Raw genomic sequence first — 22,351 nt, forward strand, 5'->3', positions numbered from 1 at the left:
TGTTCCAACCTGGAGCTGAATCACAGGTCTGTAAAATCACACACGTCTGCGCAGACGCCAGAGAACTGAACACACACACACACACGCCCTACACACTATAACACCATACACACCGGCTTTGTCTGTCCTCACGACTTAGAAACACAAACTTATAAACACAGGAGGAATTTAAAACCTTCAGATAACTCTTACCCCCTCGTGTGCCTCTGCTAAACTCCCTCCGGCACCTGATAAACTGCTGAGAAATTTATAAATGCAAACGTAATCTCCACTAAACTGAAGATAATTCAGGTTCATTAGAGGAGTCTCACTCTGTCTGTCTCTCACTCTCTCTGTCTGTCTGTCTCTTACGCTTATCTCTCAGTCTCTCTCTCTGTGAGTGAGGATGAATTGGGGTTGCCAGAGATTACGCAAGTTGAGATTTGTTTGCAGTCAGGACCCTTAGCTGTTTCACAAATTTAACACAGCTCCATGCTGCCCTCTAGTGACCATCACTGAGCCTTGCATTCTCAAGGAGCTGTAGGATGTTAAACCTTTTACATAAACATGAGAGCATCAGCGTGACTGTTTCCACATGAAGTTGCAATAATAATAATAATAATAATAATACACAGCCAGGGAGATTTTCTTAAACTGAATAACATGAGAGTTGAGCAGGTGATGCACAGAACACTCATAGTGGTTACAGCGCCCCCCATCGAGGTTTGGGGGTATATCAGGCAGAGGGTGAGCGGTCAGTTCTTGAAGTTGATGCTGGATCAGGAGAAAGGAGAGTGGTCAGTGTCTGAGGGCCACACTGTGATGGTTATAATGTTATGGTTAGTCTCCAGAACTCAAGTCTGTGAGGTGCAGTGATCAATACCTCCTCCCACATTTATTCTCCCTCCATTTCTCCTCTTCATCACTTTCCCCAATTTCTCCCTCCCTCTGTTCCCTCCCCAGGTTTCCACACTCCCATCTCTCTCTCTCTCTCCTCCCATCTACCCTTTCCTCTCCTCACGCTAGCCCCCCACCTTTCCATTCTTCCAATCCACTCTTTCCCCTCTCTAGTAACACAGCAACTATTTAATCTCTCCCCCACCCCTCTCTCACTCTCTTTACCCCACCCCCTCTCTCTCTCCCCCTTTACCCCACCGCTCCATAACTCCCTCTCTCTCTCCCTTTACCCCACCCCTCTATCCAACCCGCCCCTTCTCTCTTTTCTCTTCTCTCCCTCTGCCACCTCCTAGGGTTTCCACCTCTCTCTCAGGCTGGAAGATGGCTGCTGATCCGCGGAGAAGAGTGCTGGTTTACGGGGGGAGAGGGGCTCTGGGCTCGGCGTGTGTCCGCTACTTTAAGTCTCGGGGCTGGGTAAGTGTGGTTCTTTACTCCCCCCGTGTTTCCCGGGGTCAGTCTGCGTTCACAGCTGAGCGACTGACACCTGTTGAACGGTGAGTTGTTGACGCTGTGTCTGTGGTGGTCTGGTCTGTTGTTGCCCAGTGGGTCGCCAGCGTGGACATCGCGGAGAATGAAGAGGCGAGCGCCAGCGTGTCGGTCCAGACCTGCGGGTCTCTCCCGGAGCAGGCGGAACAGGTGGGTCACCTGCTGCTTCACTTTCCACTCGTTTTCCGTCAGGGGCCGCCTCTGTGCGCCAGGATTGGCTAGTGCTATCCGTGTGATTGGCTGCCAGACGTGGCTCACATCGCGGTCAGCCAATGGTAGCTGTAGTCTCCGGGGCAAAAGTATGGGTACACCAGTGATGCGTTTCTGAGTTTTCTTTATTCCTAAGGGTTTTATATTATATTACCTTTATTTTAGACTCCAAATAGTAGAAGAAATGAGTACCTCAGCCTTTATTCTCTGTGCTGAGAGATGCTGGATGTGCTGCTGAGCTTCTACAGAGATTTGAAACGATCTCTGTCTCTATCTCTGAGTCTATTTCAGTTTTCTGGTTTAATTTATTCCTGTAAATTATCAACACAATCTATAGCTCTTTTGCAATAAACTTGAAGCAAAGAAAAAGAGTAAACCTTTTAGTTAAACGTTCAGGACTTTCCTGATCTTCATTAAAGCAATCTACGCCTCTGGAAATCAGCCAGTCATATCAGGAGGTGGTTCACTGCCAGCCAATCACAGCACAGGAGGTGTGGCTTGTCATATTAAAGTGAAGGGGTGGGGCTTACCATCTATGCCTGCTGCAATTTCCTGCCTTTTGTTGTCTGCAGCTGCTCTCCCTGCACAGTCCTGCTCATGATGTGATCTGCTGCGTCTGTCTCTGTGTTATAATAAAAGTGTGGACACAAAAGACATAGGAGTGTCCTCCTCAAACCCACAGATTAGATGTGTCTCTGTCTCCTCCACATTGCTGTGTTATTCTCCTCCAAACAAAACCCAGAGTCTGAATGAATGGATGAACGAATGATCTGTTTGCTTGCCTAAAAGGCCCAGTCTGAGTCTTATCTTATGTTGTTGCCATAGGTAACCGCAGATGTGGCACGGTTGCTAGGCAACGAGAAGGTGGATGCTATTTTGTGCGTAGCCGGAGGATGGGCCGGAGGAAACTGTGGATCAAAAGGTAAAAGGTCTTTAATCGGAATCCTAGTGCTGAGACACAAGGATTTTCTCCAACCCAGAGTCCTACAGAGTCTGGTCAAATTCTAATGTTAAGTTTACGTTTATAAAGTATTAAGTTTCTAGCCAGAAGTTCTCTTACAGCTGAAGGACCATCGGCCCCGGTCGGTCTGGGTGGTCTTAAAGAATGATCTTCCTAGATTCCCCTGTCCTGTGGGTGTCTTTAATCCAGTCTTTCCTTCTCTAAGGATAGGGAGGATAGTGCAGTGTGTGGACTGTAATGACCAGCAGCAATCACGCATAAAAATATTGGTGGAAAATGTCTTTATTTATGGGGTTTCATGCTTTCAACCTTGGTTAAAATTTAGAACTGTATCTAAAGGCACTTTTCCACTGTATGTTACCATCTCTACCAGACTCTACTCTCTGATTGGTCCCTGGTTGGTTTTCCTCTCCCACAGCTCTCCCCTGAAATGTACCTGGTGTCGTCTCTAACCCCGTCTCTAAGGGGAACAGTGGGCTTTGGAAAGCACAACAACGGCGGTAACATTAAGCGGTGTTTACTCATGGTGTATTGGCGTGTTGTTGTTGTTGTTTGGGACTGAACACAGCTCCGTCATCAGTTCAGACAGATCAGTAGAGTTTGTTCCTTCCTTGTTGCAGCGTCCAGCTGTCGCTGGATTCTTTCATCGGCCACCGATCCAAGGATCGTTTGAACTTCTTCAAAAGACCACGGTGTAAATTTTACAAGCTGCCGTCATGAGTCGGATAAAAACAAACATGATCTCTGCTGTGGCTGAAGATTTTACAGATGCAGAGGAGTCCAGAGAGAGTCGTCACTCTACGCCACGCAACGCAGATGTCCAGCACCGAGTCCAGTCCAGTCCAGTAGAGTAGTGTAGGGACCCTGCAGTGGAAAAGTTCTGTAGTTGAGGCTCAGATAAAGGGTGGAACTTATTCAGAAACACACATAAGATGCCCCTCTGGGAAAATCATCCCCCCCACTGACTCATCCATCCATCCATTATCTGTAACCGCTTATCCACACACACATTCACTCACACACTCACACCTACGGACACTTTCGAGTCGCCAATCCACCTTGCAACGTGTATTTTTGGAATGTGGGAGGAAACCGGAGCACCCGGAGGAAACCCACGCGGACATGGGGAGAACACACCAACTCCTCACAGACAGTCACCCGGAGCGGGAATCGAACCCACAACCTCCAGGTTCCTGGAGCTGTGTGACTGCGACACTACCTGCTGCGCCACCGTGCCGCCCCCCCCCCACCCACTGACTCATCACTTATATATTTTCTAGTTAACTCACATATAAGTTCCACAAAGGAATTATTGATAGCTCGATGGACCAATCATAAGCCTCTGCACTTATCATGGACCTGAGGAAAGACTCATGTTATTCTTTAAGAGTTTCCATGTTCTCCCCGTGTCTGTGTGGGTTTCCTCCGGGGCTCCGGTTTCCTCCCACAGTCCAAAAATATGGAGGGTAGGTGAATTGGCTTCTGTAATAACTGTCCTGATGAATGAGTGTGTATGTGAATGAATGTGTGTGCGCCCAGATACGGATTGGCGCTCTGTCCTGGGTGAAATCCTAGTGCCCGATGCAGTCCTCCAGGTGGACGGTCATTCCTGGTCGAGAGTACGCTGTGTGCGTTTGGCTGCCGCTTCTCGCCAGTGTGTGTGGATTGAGCGTTCTGAGCAGTATGGATTGTAAAGCGTCCTTGGGTATCTAGAAAGGCGCTATATAAGTGTAACGATAGATAGATATTAGAATATTTATTCTTTTAGAATAAATAAATGACTTCCTATTTACACTAACTCCTCTTTGCCTCTGTAGATGTGTTTAAGAGCAGTGACCTGATGTGGAAGCAGAGTGTGTGGACCTCCACCATCTCCAGTCACCTGGCCACTCAGCACCTGAAGCTCGGAGGTCTGCTGACCCTCACTGGAGCCAAAGCTGCTCTCTGTGGAACTCCAGGTGCCTTTCCAGCTGGTTTTTATAAAAGATATTATGGTTTATTTTTATTCACTGCAGTGACCTTACCTGGGTTCAGTGCTGGTTTCATTAAAACCATAAAGACAGAAGAGTGTAGACAGGCGCTCATCCAACACTTCTTCTGAAATGAAGGGCATTAATAGGGAGTTGATCCCAGTAACAGCCTCTAGTGGTAGGGGAGGTTTTACACTAAAGGTTGAGACTTTTCTCTGTGAATTTGATGCCATTCAACCATTTAAACTCAAGTACGATACAGGTCAAGTCTGTAAGGTCAGCCCAGCTGTGGGCCTTTGATTATTATTTAAAATAATTTATCTTCTCAATAACTGAGGTGCTTGTTTATTCTGATATTAGGAGGGTTTTGTTTGTTTGTTTTTAATCAAATTTACTCTTACTGCTGATATACAGTTTTTTAAACATCTTTTTCTCAGGAGTCACCGATGAGACCATAGTGTGTTAATAATAGAGGGCCCACCTTGGCTTTACACAACCCACTCTGGACCTCTTAAATAGCAAGTTACATGGCCTCCCACATTTCTCTGACACCGGTAGCTCACCCGGGTCTCACTGACACTGACATGTCCACCCCATGTGGACCCCACTGAGGCGCTCTGGGTGGGTTATTCACATTGCTGCATGATGTCACTGAGCTGGATGATAATGGTCAGGGATAAATTATGTAGCTGCTGGTTTGTGAGAGAGGAGTTCGATGTATTCAGTAGCACTAAGGGAATTTAGCTTTGGCTCGTGTCCACATCAGCTCTGCTCCAATAAAGTGACGCCCCCTGACTTCACTCGGGGCTCTTCATCAGAGCCGTCCTGATCTGGTTTTATAGTCAAAGCTATTAATCCTCTTTGTGCTTACAGACTCTCCACTGTTCAATCCAATTCTTAAAGACTTCTTCTTAAAGTCTCTCAGCAGCAGCCTCTTAACTTTGTTCTGATTACGATGTTACATTCCAGAGGCTCACCCACGTCCACCTCTGGATCATATTTAAGACCCTCACTCAGATTATCTTGTACTGTATTTCTGGTCAGTGATTGAAAGTCACTGTTATTTATTAAACTCAGAGCAGACAGGAAATCTTTGGCCTGAGACTGAAGTAGCCTGTGAAATAACGTCTTCTACACATTAATCCTACAATTTTTTCCACACAGGTTTTCAGCCCAAAGTTGCAGGGCTCCCTCTGTAGTGTTTAGGGCATAGGGATTTTTGAGAACCCTTGTTTATGATAGCTACTTACGCTCGGGTCATTATCGGACCAGGCCGAGCCCCTAAATCTCACCCACAAGGCTTTAAATCTGAAGAGTGTGATTAGTGCGGAGGTCATGTGATGCTTTAGGACAAAGCCTCCTGGAGCCGACCCAGAAAGCCCTGCATCAGCATGGATCTGAAACGTGGCTCTCTGATTGGTTGCCGGTCTGGGAGGAGACATGACTCAGCACTTTTTCTGCTGCATATATGTGTGTGTGTGTGTGTGTGTGTTTGGACTGTAGTCTGCTATCTGCACACACACACACAGAGTGACAGACACAGGGGAAAATGCCCCGCAGCCAGGAGCAGCAGCTTTGATCAACCATGATGTGAATCTCCATTTCTGCTCTTTGATGTGTCCCCTTCAAAGACACTTGAATGAGATGGGGCATTGGGGGTATGTTGGGGGGGCTACAAAATGTTTCTGACAGACCTCTAAGCCCTTTTGGTCCTCACAGATCAACACATCTCAGAGTAGCTCAGAGAGACACTGATCAACTTCAGGGAGACAAACGGTGTGATGGAGCAGTGGGGCATTAACAGAACACAAATAAGAAACAGCTTTTTATTTGTTCATTAACACAGTGAAGAGGAGTTGGTGTTTTAAATTTCTGTAAATATCAGGGCTCTCAGACGATTTAAAAATGAATCGCGATTAGTCAGAGCACTGATGTTAATCCTAAAGTCTCAATATTCCTGTTAAAAAACCGAGAGATTTGTTCAAAACAGAAGAGCCACAAAATCAGCTTCATCAGGATAGGTTTATTACTGTCAGTGATTCAGGAGCGTCCGCTTGAGGTTTATCAGTTTACAGAACCAGGGAACAGAACTTAATCCTCCAAAGACTGTGTAGTAAATAAACTGAGCAGAACAGAGTGCAGTTTGGATGCTGCCAGCTGCCGGTTAGTGTAGCGAGGAGCTAATGTCTGAGAAAAGAACCCCAGTTTATTCATTCATTCATTATCTGTAAGCGCTTATCCAGTTCAGGGTCGTGGTGGGTCCAGAGCCTACCTGGAATCATTGGGCGCAAGGTGGGAATACACCCTGGAGGGGGCGCCAGTCCTTCACAGGACAACACAGACACACACTCTCACACCTATGGACACTTTTGAGTCACCAATCCACCTACCAACGTGTGTTTTTGGACTGTGGGAGGAAACCCACGCGGATACAGGGAGAACACACCAACTCCTCACAGAAAGTCACCCGGAGAGGGAATCGAACCCATAACCTCCAGGTCCCTGGAGCTGTGTGACACTACCTGCTGCGCCACCGTGCCGCCCCCAACCCCCGTTTAATTTTGACATATTTTTTTAACAGTATAAAGTTCTGAATCAGTTGAGTTTACACTTTTTTTTGTTGCACTTTTTACACAGTGCTGTGTGCTATATTGGGCATTAACCATCTTCAAGTCTCCTTGCATGTGTAAACCAGCTCTCTGTTTAGCACAGGTTTGTTTACATTCAGTATCTGGTCTCTTGTTTGCCCCTTTACTTATTTCACACAGATAATTACCAGCTCCCCCTAAAGGAGGTTTATTGTAACAACTAGGCTTTAGTTAGCATGTGTAGAGACAAAACTGTAAATGAGTTACCAGCTTTCAAACATAACTAATTATATTTTTTCAATTTATTCAAGTTAAAGCATTATTATCAAATCATATCAAATTTGCTGGACGATACGGACAAAATTTATAACACAATATATTTCTAAATTTTAAGCAGTACGATGATTCTCATAAACGCCACATAAATCTGTTAAGAACAAACAAAAAAGAAGGCCACCATCAAACATGAACATCCTGGCTTTGTCAATATTAATATTTTTAAACTAACTTTAAAAGTAAGGGCAGTGATCTGATGGTGGCGCCCCCTAATGACCATCAGTCAGTGACAGATGCCATAAATAATGTGTACTGAAATATTAAAAATGTGTTTAAAAATCATATCATTGTTACTGAAACGATTTATATTGCGATAAATATTGATATTGAACCACTGTCCAGCTTTAATCTCAAATTAAAGTTTATTACATACTTTGAATGAATGCCCCAATGAAAAATAAAATAAGTAACGATTGAATTGATTGGGCGAATAGTTTAAACATAAAGATATTTAAGGGTGAAAATAGATATCAAGAAACTTAATATAAAATAATGTGTACAGAGAGATGGTAATATAGAAAAAAATGTGCAAAGACCAGTATGGTAAACAGTAGTGTGCAATACAGAAATATTGCAACAGTGTGTGTACACGCAGCACCTTCTTGCAACAAAGACATCTCCCTTTGAGGTCGGCTATGCCGCCGGCGGGATAAAATTGAAATTCCACATAAACACGTATATAACTCTGCGAGATTTTATCCTAAAAAAAAAATACAACATACCTCGGAAACCTTGAAGGGTCTACTTTCCAACTATATACAGGATGAAACGATATATATATTTATATTCTTGTGAGAGAAGCGTAAACAACAACCGGCACATTTTTGAGGCACAAGCTTTTTTGTTCCGCCCATAGACGCGTTCTGCCATTCATATGTTAACACTATGGTAATTCGGCAGCTGCTAGTGGAGGATCATTGGCTGATAATTTGCATGAAAACGCCCAAACACAGAGCACATGTCGCGGAATTGTTTACGTGGAGCTTCGTCATGTCGCACTCACGGGAGCTGCGGAGGAGAGCTTTGTTCTGGAAAATGAAGAGGATTTCAGCTCATCTGACGAACGCGGGGAGGACAGTGACGAAGAAAGATTTATTTTGAGATGCGGATTGATCCGAAGGAGGGTTTTTGTGATAGGTAAGTGAAATATTTCCTTTCAAATGAAACAAACCCACGCTTCGCGCTCACTGTGTACACTCCGCGAATTCCGGATAAATTAAAACAAAGAATAAATTAAATAAGTATTACTTTGTATATGAAAGCATAAATTAATGTAAAAAAAACCCTGCTGTTGTGTAAACGGGACATTCAAGTGTAGCCTGTTGCTGATCTGAGTGTGCATGCTGAGAGTGCTAACATTAGCATGCGAGGCTCCAGTACCATAAGTGTGGCTTATGGCTGTATATGTTTAGCCTAGTGTGGTAATGTCATGTGTAAATGGCCTGTGTGAATGTGATAGTGTCATCCTATGTAGCTTGTTATGCTATGTACTGCTATACATAGGTCATATGTAAGTACTGTATTTGAAATACAAGTAATTATTAGTTGTAGTGACTGTTGGCATGTATAGCTAATCTTTGTAACTGCTCAGAAGCTCACATTTCTTATTATTTTTCTTTCAGAAATGTGGAAAATACTCCACCTCCAAGCAAAGATGACGGCGTCAACCAAGTCTGCAACCACCAACGTGTAAACACATGGTCCTTCCACATCTGCTCTGTAAGTTTAGCATTTTGCAGTACACAACTCAGCACAAAACTTTGAAGTGGTACAGAAAACTGTTTCTTCACTTCTTGGACATTGCTGCTACCAATGCCTACATTCTCCACAACAACTTATGCAACAGGACAGCCTGACCCACAAGGCATTCATGGAAGAGCAGTATGACTATCTTTAGTATATTATCACTATGTTTACATGTGAACACATTTTCCATTTATTTTAATTCATGCCATTTATTTATTTTTTTGTTTTTATTGCTTGTTTAGTTCTCTTTTTTTGAAATAAACTGTGATAAACTCTGCCTCTGGTCTCTTCTCTTTTGACAGCTGTGGCGGTGACAGCTAATGGGCCATTCATTAGTCAGTGGGGTGGGGACCTCGCACCTCGGTTTTCGCACCTATCTTCATACATATGCAACGTAGGAGCCAGTGACTGAGAAAAACAGAGTGTCACCTCACATTTGTTATGTCCTAAGTATAAAATTACATACAATTTTTGAAAAGTAGAATCAGCAGTGTGTTGCCAAGACCCGTGTTCACAAAGTTTTGACCTCAAAGGTCCCGGTGAGAAATGTTTAGAATGTGTTTTTTCACAGTATATCAGCACTTCTGAAAATAGGTTTTTGGAAAGTCTAAGTTTAGAGTAAATTTAATCAAAATGTAGATGTATGACACTCTTACTGATTCAACACTGTTGTTGCAGAGATAGTTCTGAAAAATGCATGTGTAACACTTTGAAATGATTTTTTCTCAGATGCGTACAATTTGTAAAACAATCAAGGCATGTCAGACTACACCAGGGTGTCTGAAAACCCCTCAGACTCCAGGGGGTTATGTTTGGAGCCCTATTAAAGAACAGAGAAAATTGAGATAATTTGTTCTTCTGGAGATGAACTGAAGAAAAAACAAAGGAGGAAGGATGTTATTTCACTCCAGAAATGATGTGTTGATGGTGGATTTGTGCAGAAACGCAGTCAGTCCTCGGCTGATTTGTTGAAGCGTGTTTGGGAGGAAGGCAGAACACAGAGTAAACTGCAGTTAACCCGGGCTCTGAGAGTTCTGACCTATTGATAATTTAATCTGAACCTAGAGACGCAGAGCGTGTGAGCGCACTTTGACCCAGTTTTATCTGTGGTTTTAAACCTGAGGTCAGAACAGAGCTGCAGAGGGTCTTCAGAGAGAAGTCAGACCCCTCCTCCACCCCTCGCCCTGATTGGCCGGCTCTCAGGAAGTGTTCTGTGCGGCGGCGCTGTGTTCGGAGACGGAGAGCTGCTGGAGGCCACTTATTGAGTCCAGATGCCGAAGCCCCAGTCATGTGGAGACATTAGTGATTCACTTCAGCCTGGTCTCCTCTAGGTCCTCTCTGGATATACACAAGGCCAACTGCAATAGAGGGACTAACCCGTGGCGTGTAAACCTTGCAGAGTGCTGATTGTCCAGAGAGAGGCGCAGACGTCCAGCACCAACTCTCCATTGTGTGATTTTTCTATTGTTTATTGTCCTGTTTCGACCAATCAATAGTTTCACAGCAGTGACACAATGTATGTCACACTCGAATAGACCACACAGCCCCTAATACACACGTAGAAGTCAAAAGGGTCAGTGGGGTGGTCCTGTGCTCCTCTGTGTTCATTCATTATTGCTTTTTATTTTGTTTTTATTCACATGCCTACACCCAGCTGTTTAAGGTGAAGTTCATGATTTTAATCAAAAACCCTGTGTATAAAGCTCTGAGTGTGTCTCCTCTCCATGTGCTGCTCTGCAGTCGGTTTGCTCTGGAAACCGCTCTAATGTGTTTACGAAGCCCCAGTGTCTGCAAATGGGTAAAAAAAACAGTGTCTGGGTCCGGTATGCTAGGCTTTCTCTCTCTCTGCAGAGAAACTCCATCCAAATGCGAAAAGCACCAACCGAGATGAGGGTGTTGCTCTATTCCTGCTCCATAGGGGGGTAACAATTACTTATTTTTGCTGTTTCTGATCACTTAAGGTGGAAATGTCTCCACACTCAGGAGATGACTAACTGCATTAGCGACAATGCTACAAAACTAAACAGCTCGAGTTACACGAGTTTCTGTGGGAATTCAAACAGTGAATAAACACTTGCAGACACTTTACACACCAACAAGATACAGTTGCTTCTTACTCACACACACCACTCCACCTTGAAAGATACAGTTGCTTCTTACTCACACACACCACTCCACCTTGAAAGATACAGTTGCTTCTTACTCATACACACCACTCCACCTTAAAAGATACAGTTGCTTCTTAATCACACACACCACTCCACCTTAAAAGATACAGTTGCTTCTTAATCACACACACCACTCCACCTTAAAAGATACAGTTGCTTCTTAATCACACACACCACTCCATCTTAAAAGATACAGTCGCTTCTTACTCACACACAATGTTCCACCTTAAAAGATAGTTGCTTCTTACTCACACACACCGTTCCACCTTAAAAGCTAGTGGCTTCTTACTCACACACACTGCTCGACCATAAAAGATACAGTCGCTTCTAACTCACACACTGCTTCACCTTAAAAGATACAGAGCTTAGAAGTGTGTTTCCCTGCAATTCCCTTAAATACTCTCAAGATTTCACTGCATGTATGTCTCTCTCATCCTCTCTCTCTTTCTCTCTCCCTCCCTCTGTAGGTATGGTGGGGTATGGCATGGCGAAGGCAGCGGTCCATCAGCTGTGTCAGAGTTTGTCGCGATCTGACAGTGGTCTTCCTGCTGGAGCCGTAGCTGTGGCCATCCTTCCGTGAGTCTGCATCATTAGTCAGAATTACAGCTGTTACTGATCTGGACGCACATCTGTTCACAATAGGCTCCATGACTCAGCACTTGTCAGAGAGAGAGAGAGAGAGAGAGAGAGAGACTGTGGAGAGCTGAAGGAGGTTCATTCAGTCAAATCTGACTGTACAGCGCACTCTGCTGGACATGTTGTGAATGACGACCTCTAACTAAGAGTACTGGGACTGTTCCCTCAAAATACAGGTGGGGCTTTACACTGTCCATGTTTAAAATGTCTATTCCTACTCAATGAAGATCCGACTGGAGCCTGAGTGAACCAGTGAACCACTATGAAGATCAAATTCTCCATGTGCACATTTCTAGAAGATACAATACCCTAGTCTTTCCATGCTCTTCCTGTTCAGAGTTAAACACTGGTCTCCAATGACAGACTTGAACACTAAAACTGGGCTCAGAGTGTTTATCTTAGTGTTGATCAGACCCTGTGATTGACACCCGTTTCTAGCTGAAATCACAGGTTTGTGCTCTACGCTTGTGTTTGTTTTATGAAGATAGACACAGTAGAAACTTGAGATATTAGAACTGAAATGTGATTTAAAAACCATGCTCAAAATCAGATGAAAAAGATCCATCCATCCATCCGTTATCTGTACCTGCTTATCCAATTTTAGGGTCGCGGGAGGTCCAGAGCCTACCTGGAATCATTGGGCGCAAGGCGGGAATACACCCTGGAGGGGACGCCAGTCCTTCACAGGGCAACACAGACACACACACATTCACTCACACCTACGGACACTTTTTGAGTCGCCAATCCACCTGCAACGTGTGTTTTTGGACTGTGGGAGGAAACCGGAGCACCTGGAGGAAACCCACGCGGGCACGGGGAAAACACACCAACTCCTCACAGACAGTCACCCGGAGCAGGAATCGAACCCACAACCTCCAGGTCCCTGGAGCTGTGCGACTGCGACACTACCTGCTGTGCCACCGTGCCCCCCTGATGAAAAAGATGCTGCATTTATTTTAATATCTTCATTCTTTTTTTTTTTTTAATCTCATAATGGAATGTTAGAAAAGTTTGGAATATGCTGACTCTTCCCTACAGAGAGAGAGAGAGAGAGAGAGAGAGAGAGAGAGAGAGAGAGAGAGAGAGAGAGAGAGAGAGAGAGAGAGAGAGAGAGAGAGAGAGAGAGAGAGAGAGAGAGAGAGAGAGAGAGAGAGAGAGGGATGAAAAGAATCATGCTATGAAATGCTAAAGACATTTCATTGTCCTCACTGTTGTTCTCCTCACACACACCTGCGTATCTCCATCCAGCCTCTGCATCTCTCAAAGAGGTGTGTGTGAGACTGCTCTACTCCTCCTGAGGTTTTCCCTGACATCCCTGTCATGACATTGTCCGCAGGGTTACCCTGGACACGCCAATGAACAGGAAGTTCATGCCTGATGCAGACTTCAGCAGCTGGACACCTCTGGATTACATCGCAGAGTGAGTGCCTGGCTCTCTCAGCCATTCACACAGCAGCACAGTTTATTTTCAGCCACAGTCTAACCAATACTGTCTAACCCCTATACAGTCTAATAAATACTGTCTAATCAATACCGCCTAACCCCTGTACAGTCTAACCCCTATACTGTCTAACCCCTATACTGTCTAATCAATACAGTCTAATCAATACCGTCTAACCCCTACACTGTCTAACCAATACCGTCTAACCCCTATACTGTCTAATCAATACAGTCTAATAAATACTGTCTAACCCCTATACTGTCTAATGAATACTGTCTAATCAATACCGTCTAACAGTCTAATAAATACTGTCTAACCCCTATACTGTCTAATGAATACTGTCTAATCAATACAGTATAATCAATACCGTCTAAACACTATACAGTCTAATCAATACCGTCTAACCCCTACACTGTCTAATCAGTATTGTCTAACCATTATGCTGTCTAATCAATTCTGTCTAACCCCATACTGTCTAATCAATACTGTCTAATCAATACCGTCTAACCCCTATACTGTCTAATCAATACCGTCTAACCCCTATACTGTCTTATCAATACAGTCTAACCCCTATACTGTCTAATCAATACCGTCTAATCCCTATACTGTCTAACCAATACCGTCTAACACCTATACTGTCTAACCCCTATACTGTCTAATCAATACCGTCTAACCCCTATACTGTCTAATCAATACCGTCTAACCCCTATACTGTCTAACCCCTATACTGTCTAATCAATACTGTCTAACCCCTATACTGTCTTATCAATACAGTCTAACCCCTATTCTGTCTAATCAATACTGTCTAACCCCTATACTGTCTAATCAATACCGTCTAACCCCTATACTGTCTAATCAATACCGTCTAACCCCTATTCTGTCTAATCAATACCGTCTAACCCCTATACTGTCTAATCAATACCGTCTAACCCCTATACTGTCTAATCAATACTGTCTATCCCCTATACTGTCTAATCAATGCTGTCTAACCCCTATACTGTCTAATCAATACTGTCTAACCCCTATTCTGTCTAATCAATACTGTCTAACCCCTATACTGTCTAATCAATACCGTCTAACCCCTATACTGTCTAATCAATACTGTCTATCCCCTATACTGTCTAATCAATGCTGTCTAACTCCTATACTGTCTACTTAATACTGTCTAACCCCTATACAGTCTAATCAATACTGTCTAACCCCTGTGCTGTCTTATCAATACTGTCTAACCCCTATACCGTTTAATCAATACTGTCTAACCCCAATACTTTCTAATCAATACTGTCTAACCCCTATACTGTCTAATCAATACAGTCTAATCAATACCGCCTAACCCCTATACAGCCTAATCAATACTGTCTAAACCCTATACTGTCTAATCAATACCGCCTAACACCTATACAGTCTAATCAATGCTGTCTAACTCCTATACTGTCTAATCAATACTGTCTAACCCCTATACTGTCTAATCAATACCGTCTAACCCCTATACTGTCTAATCAATACCGCCTAACACCTATACTGTCTAATCAATGCTGTCTAACTCCTATACTGTCTAATCAATACTGTCTAACCCCTATACTGTCTAATCAATACTGTCTAACCCCTATACAGTCTAATCAATACTGTCTAACCCCTATACTGTCTAATCAATACTGTCTAACCCCTATGCTTTCTAATCAATACTGTCTAATCAATGCTGTCTAACTCCTTTACTGTCTAATCAATACCGTCTAACCCCTATACAGTCTAATCAATACCGTCTAACCCCTATACTGTCTAATCAATACCGTCTAACCCCTATACTGTCTAATCAATACCGTCTAACCCCTATACTGTCTAATCAATACTGTCTAATCCCTATACTGTCTAATCAATACTGCCTAACCCCTATACAGCCTAATCAATACTGTCTAAACCCTATACTGTCTAATCAATACCGCCTAACACCTATACAGTCTAATCAATACTGTCTAATCAATGCTGTCTAACTCCTATACTGTCTAATCAATACTGTCTAACCCCTATACTGTCTAATCAATACTGTCTAACCCCTATGCTTTCTAATCAATACTGTCTAATCAATGCTGTCTAACTCCTTTACTGTCTAATCAATACTGTCTAACTCCTTTACTGTCTAATCAATACTGTCTAACCCCTATACAGTCTAATCAATACTGTCTAACCCCTATACAGTCTAATCAATACCGTCTAACCCCTATACTGTCTAATCAATACCGTCTAACCCCTATACTGTGTAATCAATACTGTCTAATCCCTATACTGTCTAATCAATACTGCCTAACCCCTATACTGTCTTATCAATACAGTCTAACCCCTATACGGTCTAATCAATACTGTCTAACCCCTATACTGTCTAATCAATACCGTCTAATCCCTATACTCTCTAATCAATACTGTCTAATCAATACGGTCTAACCCCTATACTGTCTAATCAATACCGTCTAATCCCTATACTGTCTAACCAATACCGTCTAACACCTATACTGTCTAACCCCTATACTGTCTAATCAATACCGTCTAACCCCTATTCTGTCTAATCAATACTGTCTAACCCCTATACTGTCTAATCAATACTGTCTAACCCCTATTCTGTCTAATCAATACTGTCTAACCCCTATACTGTCTAATCAATACCGTCTAACCCCTATACTGTCTAATCAATACTGTCTATCCCCTATACTGTCTAATCAATGCTGTCTAACTCCTATACTGTCTACTTAATACTGTCTAACCCCTATACAGTCTAATCAATACTGTTTAACCCCTGTGCTGTCTTATCAATACTGTCTAACCCCTATACCGTTTAATCAATACTGTCTAACCCCAATACTTTCTAATCAATACTGTCTAACTCCTTTACTGTCTAACCCCTATACAGTCTAATCAATACTGTCTAACCCCTATACTGTCTAATCAATACAGTCTAATCAATACCGCCTAACCCCTATACAGCCTAATCAATACTGTCTAAACCCTATACTGTCTAATCAATACCGCCTAACACCTATACAGTCTAATCAATACTGTCTAATCAATGCTGTCTAACCCCTATACAGTCTAATCAATACCGTCTAACCCCTATTCTGTCTAATGAATACTGCCTAACCCCTATATGTCTAATCAATACTGTATAACCCCTATACAGTCTAATCAATACTGTCGAAACCCTGTACTGTCTAATCAATACCTCCTAACCCCTACACTGTCTAATCAATACTGTCTAACCCCTATACAGCCTAATCAATACTGTCTAAACCCTATACTGTCTAATCAATACCGCCTAACCCTATACTGTCTAATCAATACTGTCTAACCCCTATACAGCCTAATCAATACAGTCTAAACCCTGTAATGTCTAATCAATACTGTCTAACCCCTATTCTGTCTAATCAATACCGTCTAACCCCTATTCTGTCTAATCAATACCGTCTAACCCCTATTCTGTCTAATCAATACCGTCTAACCCCTATACTGTCTAATCAATACCGTCTAACCCCTATACTGTCTAATCAATACTGTCTATCCCCTATACTGTCTAATCAATGCTGTCTAACTCCTATACTGTCTACTTAATACTGTCTAACCCCTATACAGTCTAATCAATACTGTCTAACCCCTGTGCTGTCTTATCAATACTGTCTAACCCCTATACCGTTTAATCAATACTGTCTAAACCCAATACTTTCTAATCAATACTGTCTAACTCCTTTACTGTCTAACCCCTATACAGTCTAATCAATACTGTCTAACCCCTATACTGTCTAATCAATACAGTCTAATCAATACCGCCTAACCCCTATACAGCCTAATCAATACTGTCTAAACCCTATACTGTCTAATCAATACCGCCTAACACCTATACAGTCTAATCAATACTGTCTAATCAATGCTGTCTAACTCCTATACTGTCTAATCAATACTGTCTAACCCCTATACAGTCTAATCAATACTGTCTAACCCCTATACTGTCTAATCAATGCTGTCTAACCCCTATGCTTTCTAATCAATACTGTCTAATCAATGCTGTCTAACTCCTTTACTGTCTAATCAATACTGTCTAACCCCTATACAGTCTAATCAATACCGTCTAACCCCTATTCTGTCTAATGAATACTGTCTAAACCCTGTACTGTCTAATCAATACCTCCTAACCCCTACACTGTCTAATCAATACTGTCTAACCCCTATACAGCCTAATCAATACCATCTAAACCCTATACTGTCTAATCAATACCACCTAACCCTATACTGTCTAATCAATACTGTCTAACCCCTATACAGCCTAATCAATACAGTCTAAACCCTGTAATGTCTAATCAATACTGTCTAACCCCTGTACAGTCTAATCAATACCGTCTAACCCCTATACTGTCTAATCAATACCGTCTAACCCCTATACTGTCTAATCAATACTGTCTAAACCCTGTACTGTCTAATCAATACCTCCTAACCCCTACACTGTCTAATCAATACTGTCTAACCCCTATACAGCCTAATCAATACCATCTAAACCCTATACTGTCTAATCAATACCGCCTAACCCTATACTGTCTAATCAATACTGTCTAACCCCTATACAGCCTAATCAATACAGTCTAAACCCTGTAATGTCTAATCAATACTGTCTAACCCCTGTACAGTCTAATCAATACCGTCTAACCCCTATACTGTCTAATCAATACCGTCTAACCCCTATACTGTCTAATCAATACCGTCTAACCCCTATACTGTCTAATCAATACAGTCTAACCCCTGTACAGTCTAATCAATACTGTCTAACCCCTATACAGTCTAATCAATACAGTCTACATACATCAGAGTAATGCCTGTATACACAAACTCGTAGTGTTATTATATTGTCGCTGTCCAATTAAAACCCTGTATCTCCGTGTGCGCGTGTGTGTTTAGTTACTGCATCATTTGAACACAGCAGCTGTCCTCCACACCGTGTGTAAATCTCATGACGAATGACCAATAGAAACACTCTAAAATGACTCTGAATAACATCTTTTTACACTGATTTCCACTGAGAGTTGAACAATTGGATGTCAAAGATTAAAAAAATGTGTATAGTGTTTGTAGTATTTACGTATCTTATATTTATTATAGCCCCCTCCAGTGATTCTGGGTAGGCTCCGGACCCCCCGCTGCCCTGAACTGGATAAGGGTTATAGACAATGAATGAATGAGTATTTATTGTAATATTGGCCTAAAGAGGTGCTGGTGTCTGAATTTAACATCTTATAAAATCTTTTAAATCATTCATTCGTCAAAAGAAATTGATTTAATGTTTTAATCTCAGTCTTACTTTAATTCAGTCATATTTTATGCATCTGCTCAGATAAACCAATCATCTCTGTCCCAAGATAAACATGTAAGTAACTTCACAGCAGTAACTTCACAGGAACAGGAACATCTTTCAATGAAAGTCAATTAAAAATAATATTAAAAATAATAATTTTAGTGTGTTTCTACTGGTCATTCGTCATGAGATTTACACACAGTGTGGAGGACAGCTGCTGGGTTCAAATGATGCAGTAACTAAACACACACACACACAACACACACACACACAGATACAGAGTTTTAATTGACAGCGACGATATTAAGTCTGTTCTTGGTTTTGTAGAGAGTTGTGATTACTGTCACTGGGGGGTGGAGGCTGTAGAACTGTGTTTATGAAGGTCTCTTATGATTAATTATTTTCTTTGCTGGTTATGAATGTGCTCACGCTGCTCACAAACACAGAGACAGGACGAGGCTGAATAAGGGATCAGTTCCACTGTTGACCACAAGATGGCAGTAGTGTTTTTCAAGAGGCAGCAGCTGGCAATGAGAGCAGAGCTTGTCTACACTGTGGTTCTGTTTGTTTGAAGCAGTGGCGGATGCTGGTCTTTCAAGGAGGGGAAGCTCAATTTCGGCCTACATCATAAAATGTGTCGGTTTATTTATACACAAATTCTACCCTCCGATCCTTTTCAAGAAAATGATCTGTGATCCTGTCGTACCAACAAGGCGTCTTTTCCAGGGACTTGACTAGTGTCCTCTCAATGGCCAGCAGAGCTAGGCTGCTTAAACGGCCTTGGCCCATGTGAAGTATGTCCGCCTGTGAGTGCTTTGTGACGTTGGAGGGGCTCAGCAGCACCCTCTGGACAGAAACTGCGAAAGAAGTCAGAAAGAGTGATAGAAGTCAGTCTCCAATAACAAGCAGCTACAAAAAAACCCACCAGAAATAGAAGCTCGATTTGTCGCTAGTCGTTTTTAACAAAGAAAATGCCGCTAAAAGGATTAAGAAAATCTCCGGTTCAACGCAGAACAGAATGAAAATGTAATGCTCCCACGGAGCTTTACACCAGAGGATCGCTGATTCGCTCATTTCGCTCTCAATCAAAAAGGGATTCAGCCTCAGACAGATCATCCAATCATCATGCAGAAGCTGAGCGTCCGGGCCAGCCGAGTACAGCCCACTGCCCCATAGACCCCCAGAGACGCTGAGCGTCTGATGGGTGGGACAAAGCCCAGCCTTTATCCAATGTAACTACTGGAGGAGAGTAGGAATATTCATAGAATAGTAATGTGACACAGATAAAAATGTACGCCTTCAAACTCTCACAATGGAGAAGCTGTGATCCTCTGAGCACTGTCCTCCCTGGATCATTCCTCTGGCCACCGGAATCCAGTCCTGGATTTTGTGATTGCAGGGACACTGTTAGAGCCACACACATCAACAGTCCAGTAAACAACTGGTAATTCCAAACACAAGGAATGGATTCTGGATTCAATTGTCCAATTGAAAGAGTCCAAAGAGTCCAATTTCCACTTTTCTGGTTTCTAGTGGGTTTCTCTTTGGGAATTTGGGGTTGAGGTGTGTGAGTGTGAAGAAGGTGAATGTAGATTTAGGAGTACAGCCCAGGGATGTGTCCCTGCCCGAGCTCCTCCTCCTCATTTCTCTACCCCTCTCTGTATTTCTCTTTTCTCACCTCTTCTTCTTCTCTCTCTCTCTCTCTCTCTCTCTTCATTCATTCTCTTCATTCTTTTCTATTAATCATACCATCTCTCCTCCTCATTTCTCTACCCCTCTCTGTATCTCTTTTCTCACCTCTCCTCCACTCTCTCTCTCATTCACTCCACCACCACCTCCACCCCCACTCTCATTATCCAGTGCTCACTCTCTCCTTCCACTCGCCACATCATTTTCATTACTCTCTCTCTCTTTCTCCCTCTCTCTCGCTCTCATTCTCCTTCTCTCTCTCTCTTACATAGGCGCGCACACACACACACACTGTCTGACACACACATAATACACCTACACAAACATATTCTGTCTGACTCACCTCTCTCTCTCTCTGTCTGTCTGTCTGTGTTCCAGAACCTTCCACAGCTGGGCCACTGGTTCTGGTCGTCCAGTTTCGGGGAGTCTCATCCAGCTGGTGACGACTGGAGGAAAGACAGAGGCCAAGCCATTTCAGTAAAAACAGGAGCGAGGGGTGAATAGGAGAAATAGAGAAAAGAGGGTTCAGAAAAAGGCAAACATTTACTGCAAAAGTGAAAGAGAAAGAAACAGATAAACACTGGTAAAGGAAGACGGAAAGGAGTGATTTCATCCATTCAGCCTTACAGTGTTTAAACACAGTGCCCTCTACGTGTGTGTGTGTGTGTGTGTTTGTTTCAAGGCCATTGCACTCTGAACGTGATGAAAATAAATAACATGAACGTATCAGAATATTTGGGAAATACACACATACATCGAGAACATGGTTAAAAATAGTTTTTAACAACAGCCCAAGCACCAGTGTATTCTGCACCTGAACAGCTATATCTGTCTGTTGTTGTGGTTCATCAGGTTGGCTACAAGAGGTCGTCTTTAATAATGCAGTAATGGTGGTAATTCTGGATGCCTGACCTCTGGTGTTGAGGTAGGTGAACTACAACAACACAGACAAGGGCTAGAGCACCTTTAAGAGACAACAGTGAAGGGGAGTCTTTATCACCTGTAAACCATCACAGGAATGAAAAAGATACATATGCAAATGTATCTACAGAATATATCATAAAAATGAAATAATCACGTTCTGTGTGTAAAGGCCTTTATTCTTCCGGGATGTCACTGTTTGTCCGTATAAGGAATTCTGGATCTGAGCTACAGAATCCCTTCAAGTTTCCTTCAACCACTTTGTCCTTCTGACATCAAAGAGTGGAGCACTAATCCAGATGTGTAAAGATGTTGTGTGATTCCTCTTTAAAGCTAGTAAAACTTCACAGGTGTGTTACTGTTCTGTTCAGAACTTTCCCAGTGAGAGGCCTTAGTCTGTGTGTAGTGTGTTGTTTGTTTGCCGTTCCTCTTCCTCCCACTTTTGTCTCACTGCCATTAAACTTCAAACTGCTCTTCAACAGGAAAGTGTTTATTGATCATTTTTACTTCTCTGTTTGTCAAAGATCTGCTTCAGAAACATCTGCACTGTTTACATATCTGTCAGAGAGAGAGACAGAATAACAGAAGGAGAGACAGAGACAATAACAGAAGGAGAGGTACAGAGAGACAGAGTGAGACAGACAGAGACAATAACAGAAGGAGAGGTACAGAGAGAGAGCGAGACAGAGACAATAACAGAGAGGTAAGGAGAGGTGCAATGAGACAGACAGAGAGGTACAGAGAGACAGTAACAGAAGGAGAGGTACAGAGAGACAGCGAGACAGACAGAAAGACAATAACAGAAGGAGAGGTGCAATGAGACAGACAGAGGTACAGAGAGAGGCAGCACGAGACGGAGACAATAACGAAGAGGTACAGAGAGACAGCGAGACAGAATAACAGAGGGAGAAAAGAAAAGAAAAGAAAGACTAAGAGA

General features: G+C 42.8%; 1 protein-coding gene across 1 annotated transcript; it reads left to right on the forward strand.

The window, feature by feature from the left end:
• The first annotated feature begins 1,192 nt into the window (after positions 1-1,192).
• On the forward strand, positions 1,193-21,888 carry qdpra (quinoid dihydropteridine reductase a). The gene is made up of 7 exons (XM_066648966.1): positions 1,193-1,350; positions 1,480-1,572; positions 2,458-2,554; positions 4,411-4,551; positions 11,869-11,977; positions 13,374-13,457; positions 20,872-21,888. The coding sequence occupies exons 1-7, from the start codon at positions 1,258-1,260 to the stop codon at positions 20,972-20,974; spliced, it is 720 nt and encodes a 239-aa protein (XP_066505063.1). The 5' UTR covers positions 1,193-1,257; the 3' UTR covers positions 20,975-21,888.
• The last annotated feature ends 463 nt before the right edge of the window (positions 21,889-22,351 follow it).

The sequence above is a fragment of the Hoplias malabaricus genome, chromosome 17 (genome assembly GCF_029633855.1).
Source record: "Hoplias malabaricus isolate fHopMal1 chromosome 17, fHopMal1.hap1, whole genome shotgun sequence".
NCBI lineage: Eukaryota > Metazoa > Chordata > Actinopteri > Characiformes > Erythrinidae > Hoplias > Hoplias malabaricus.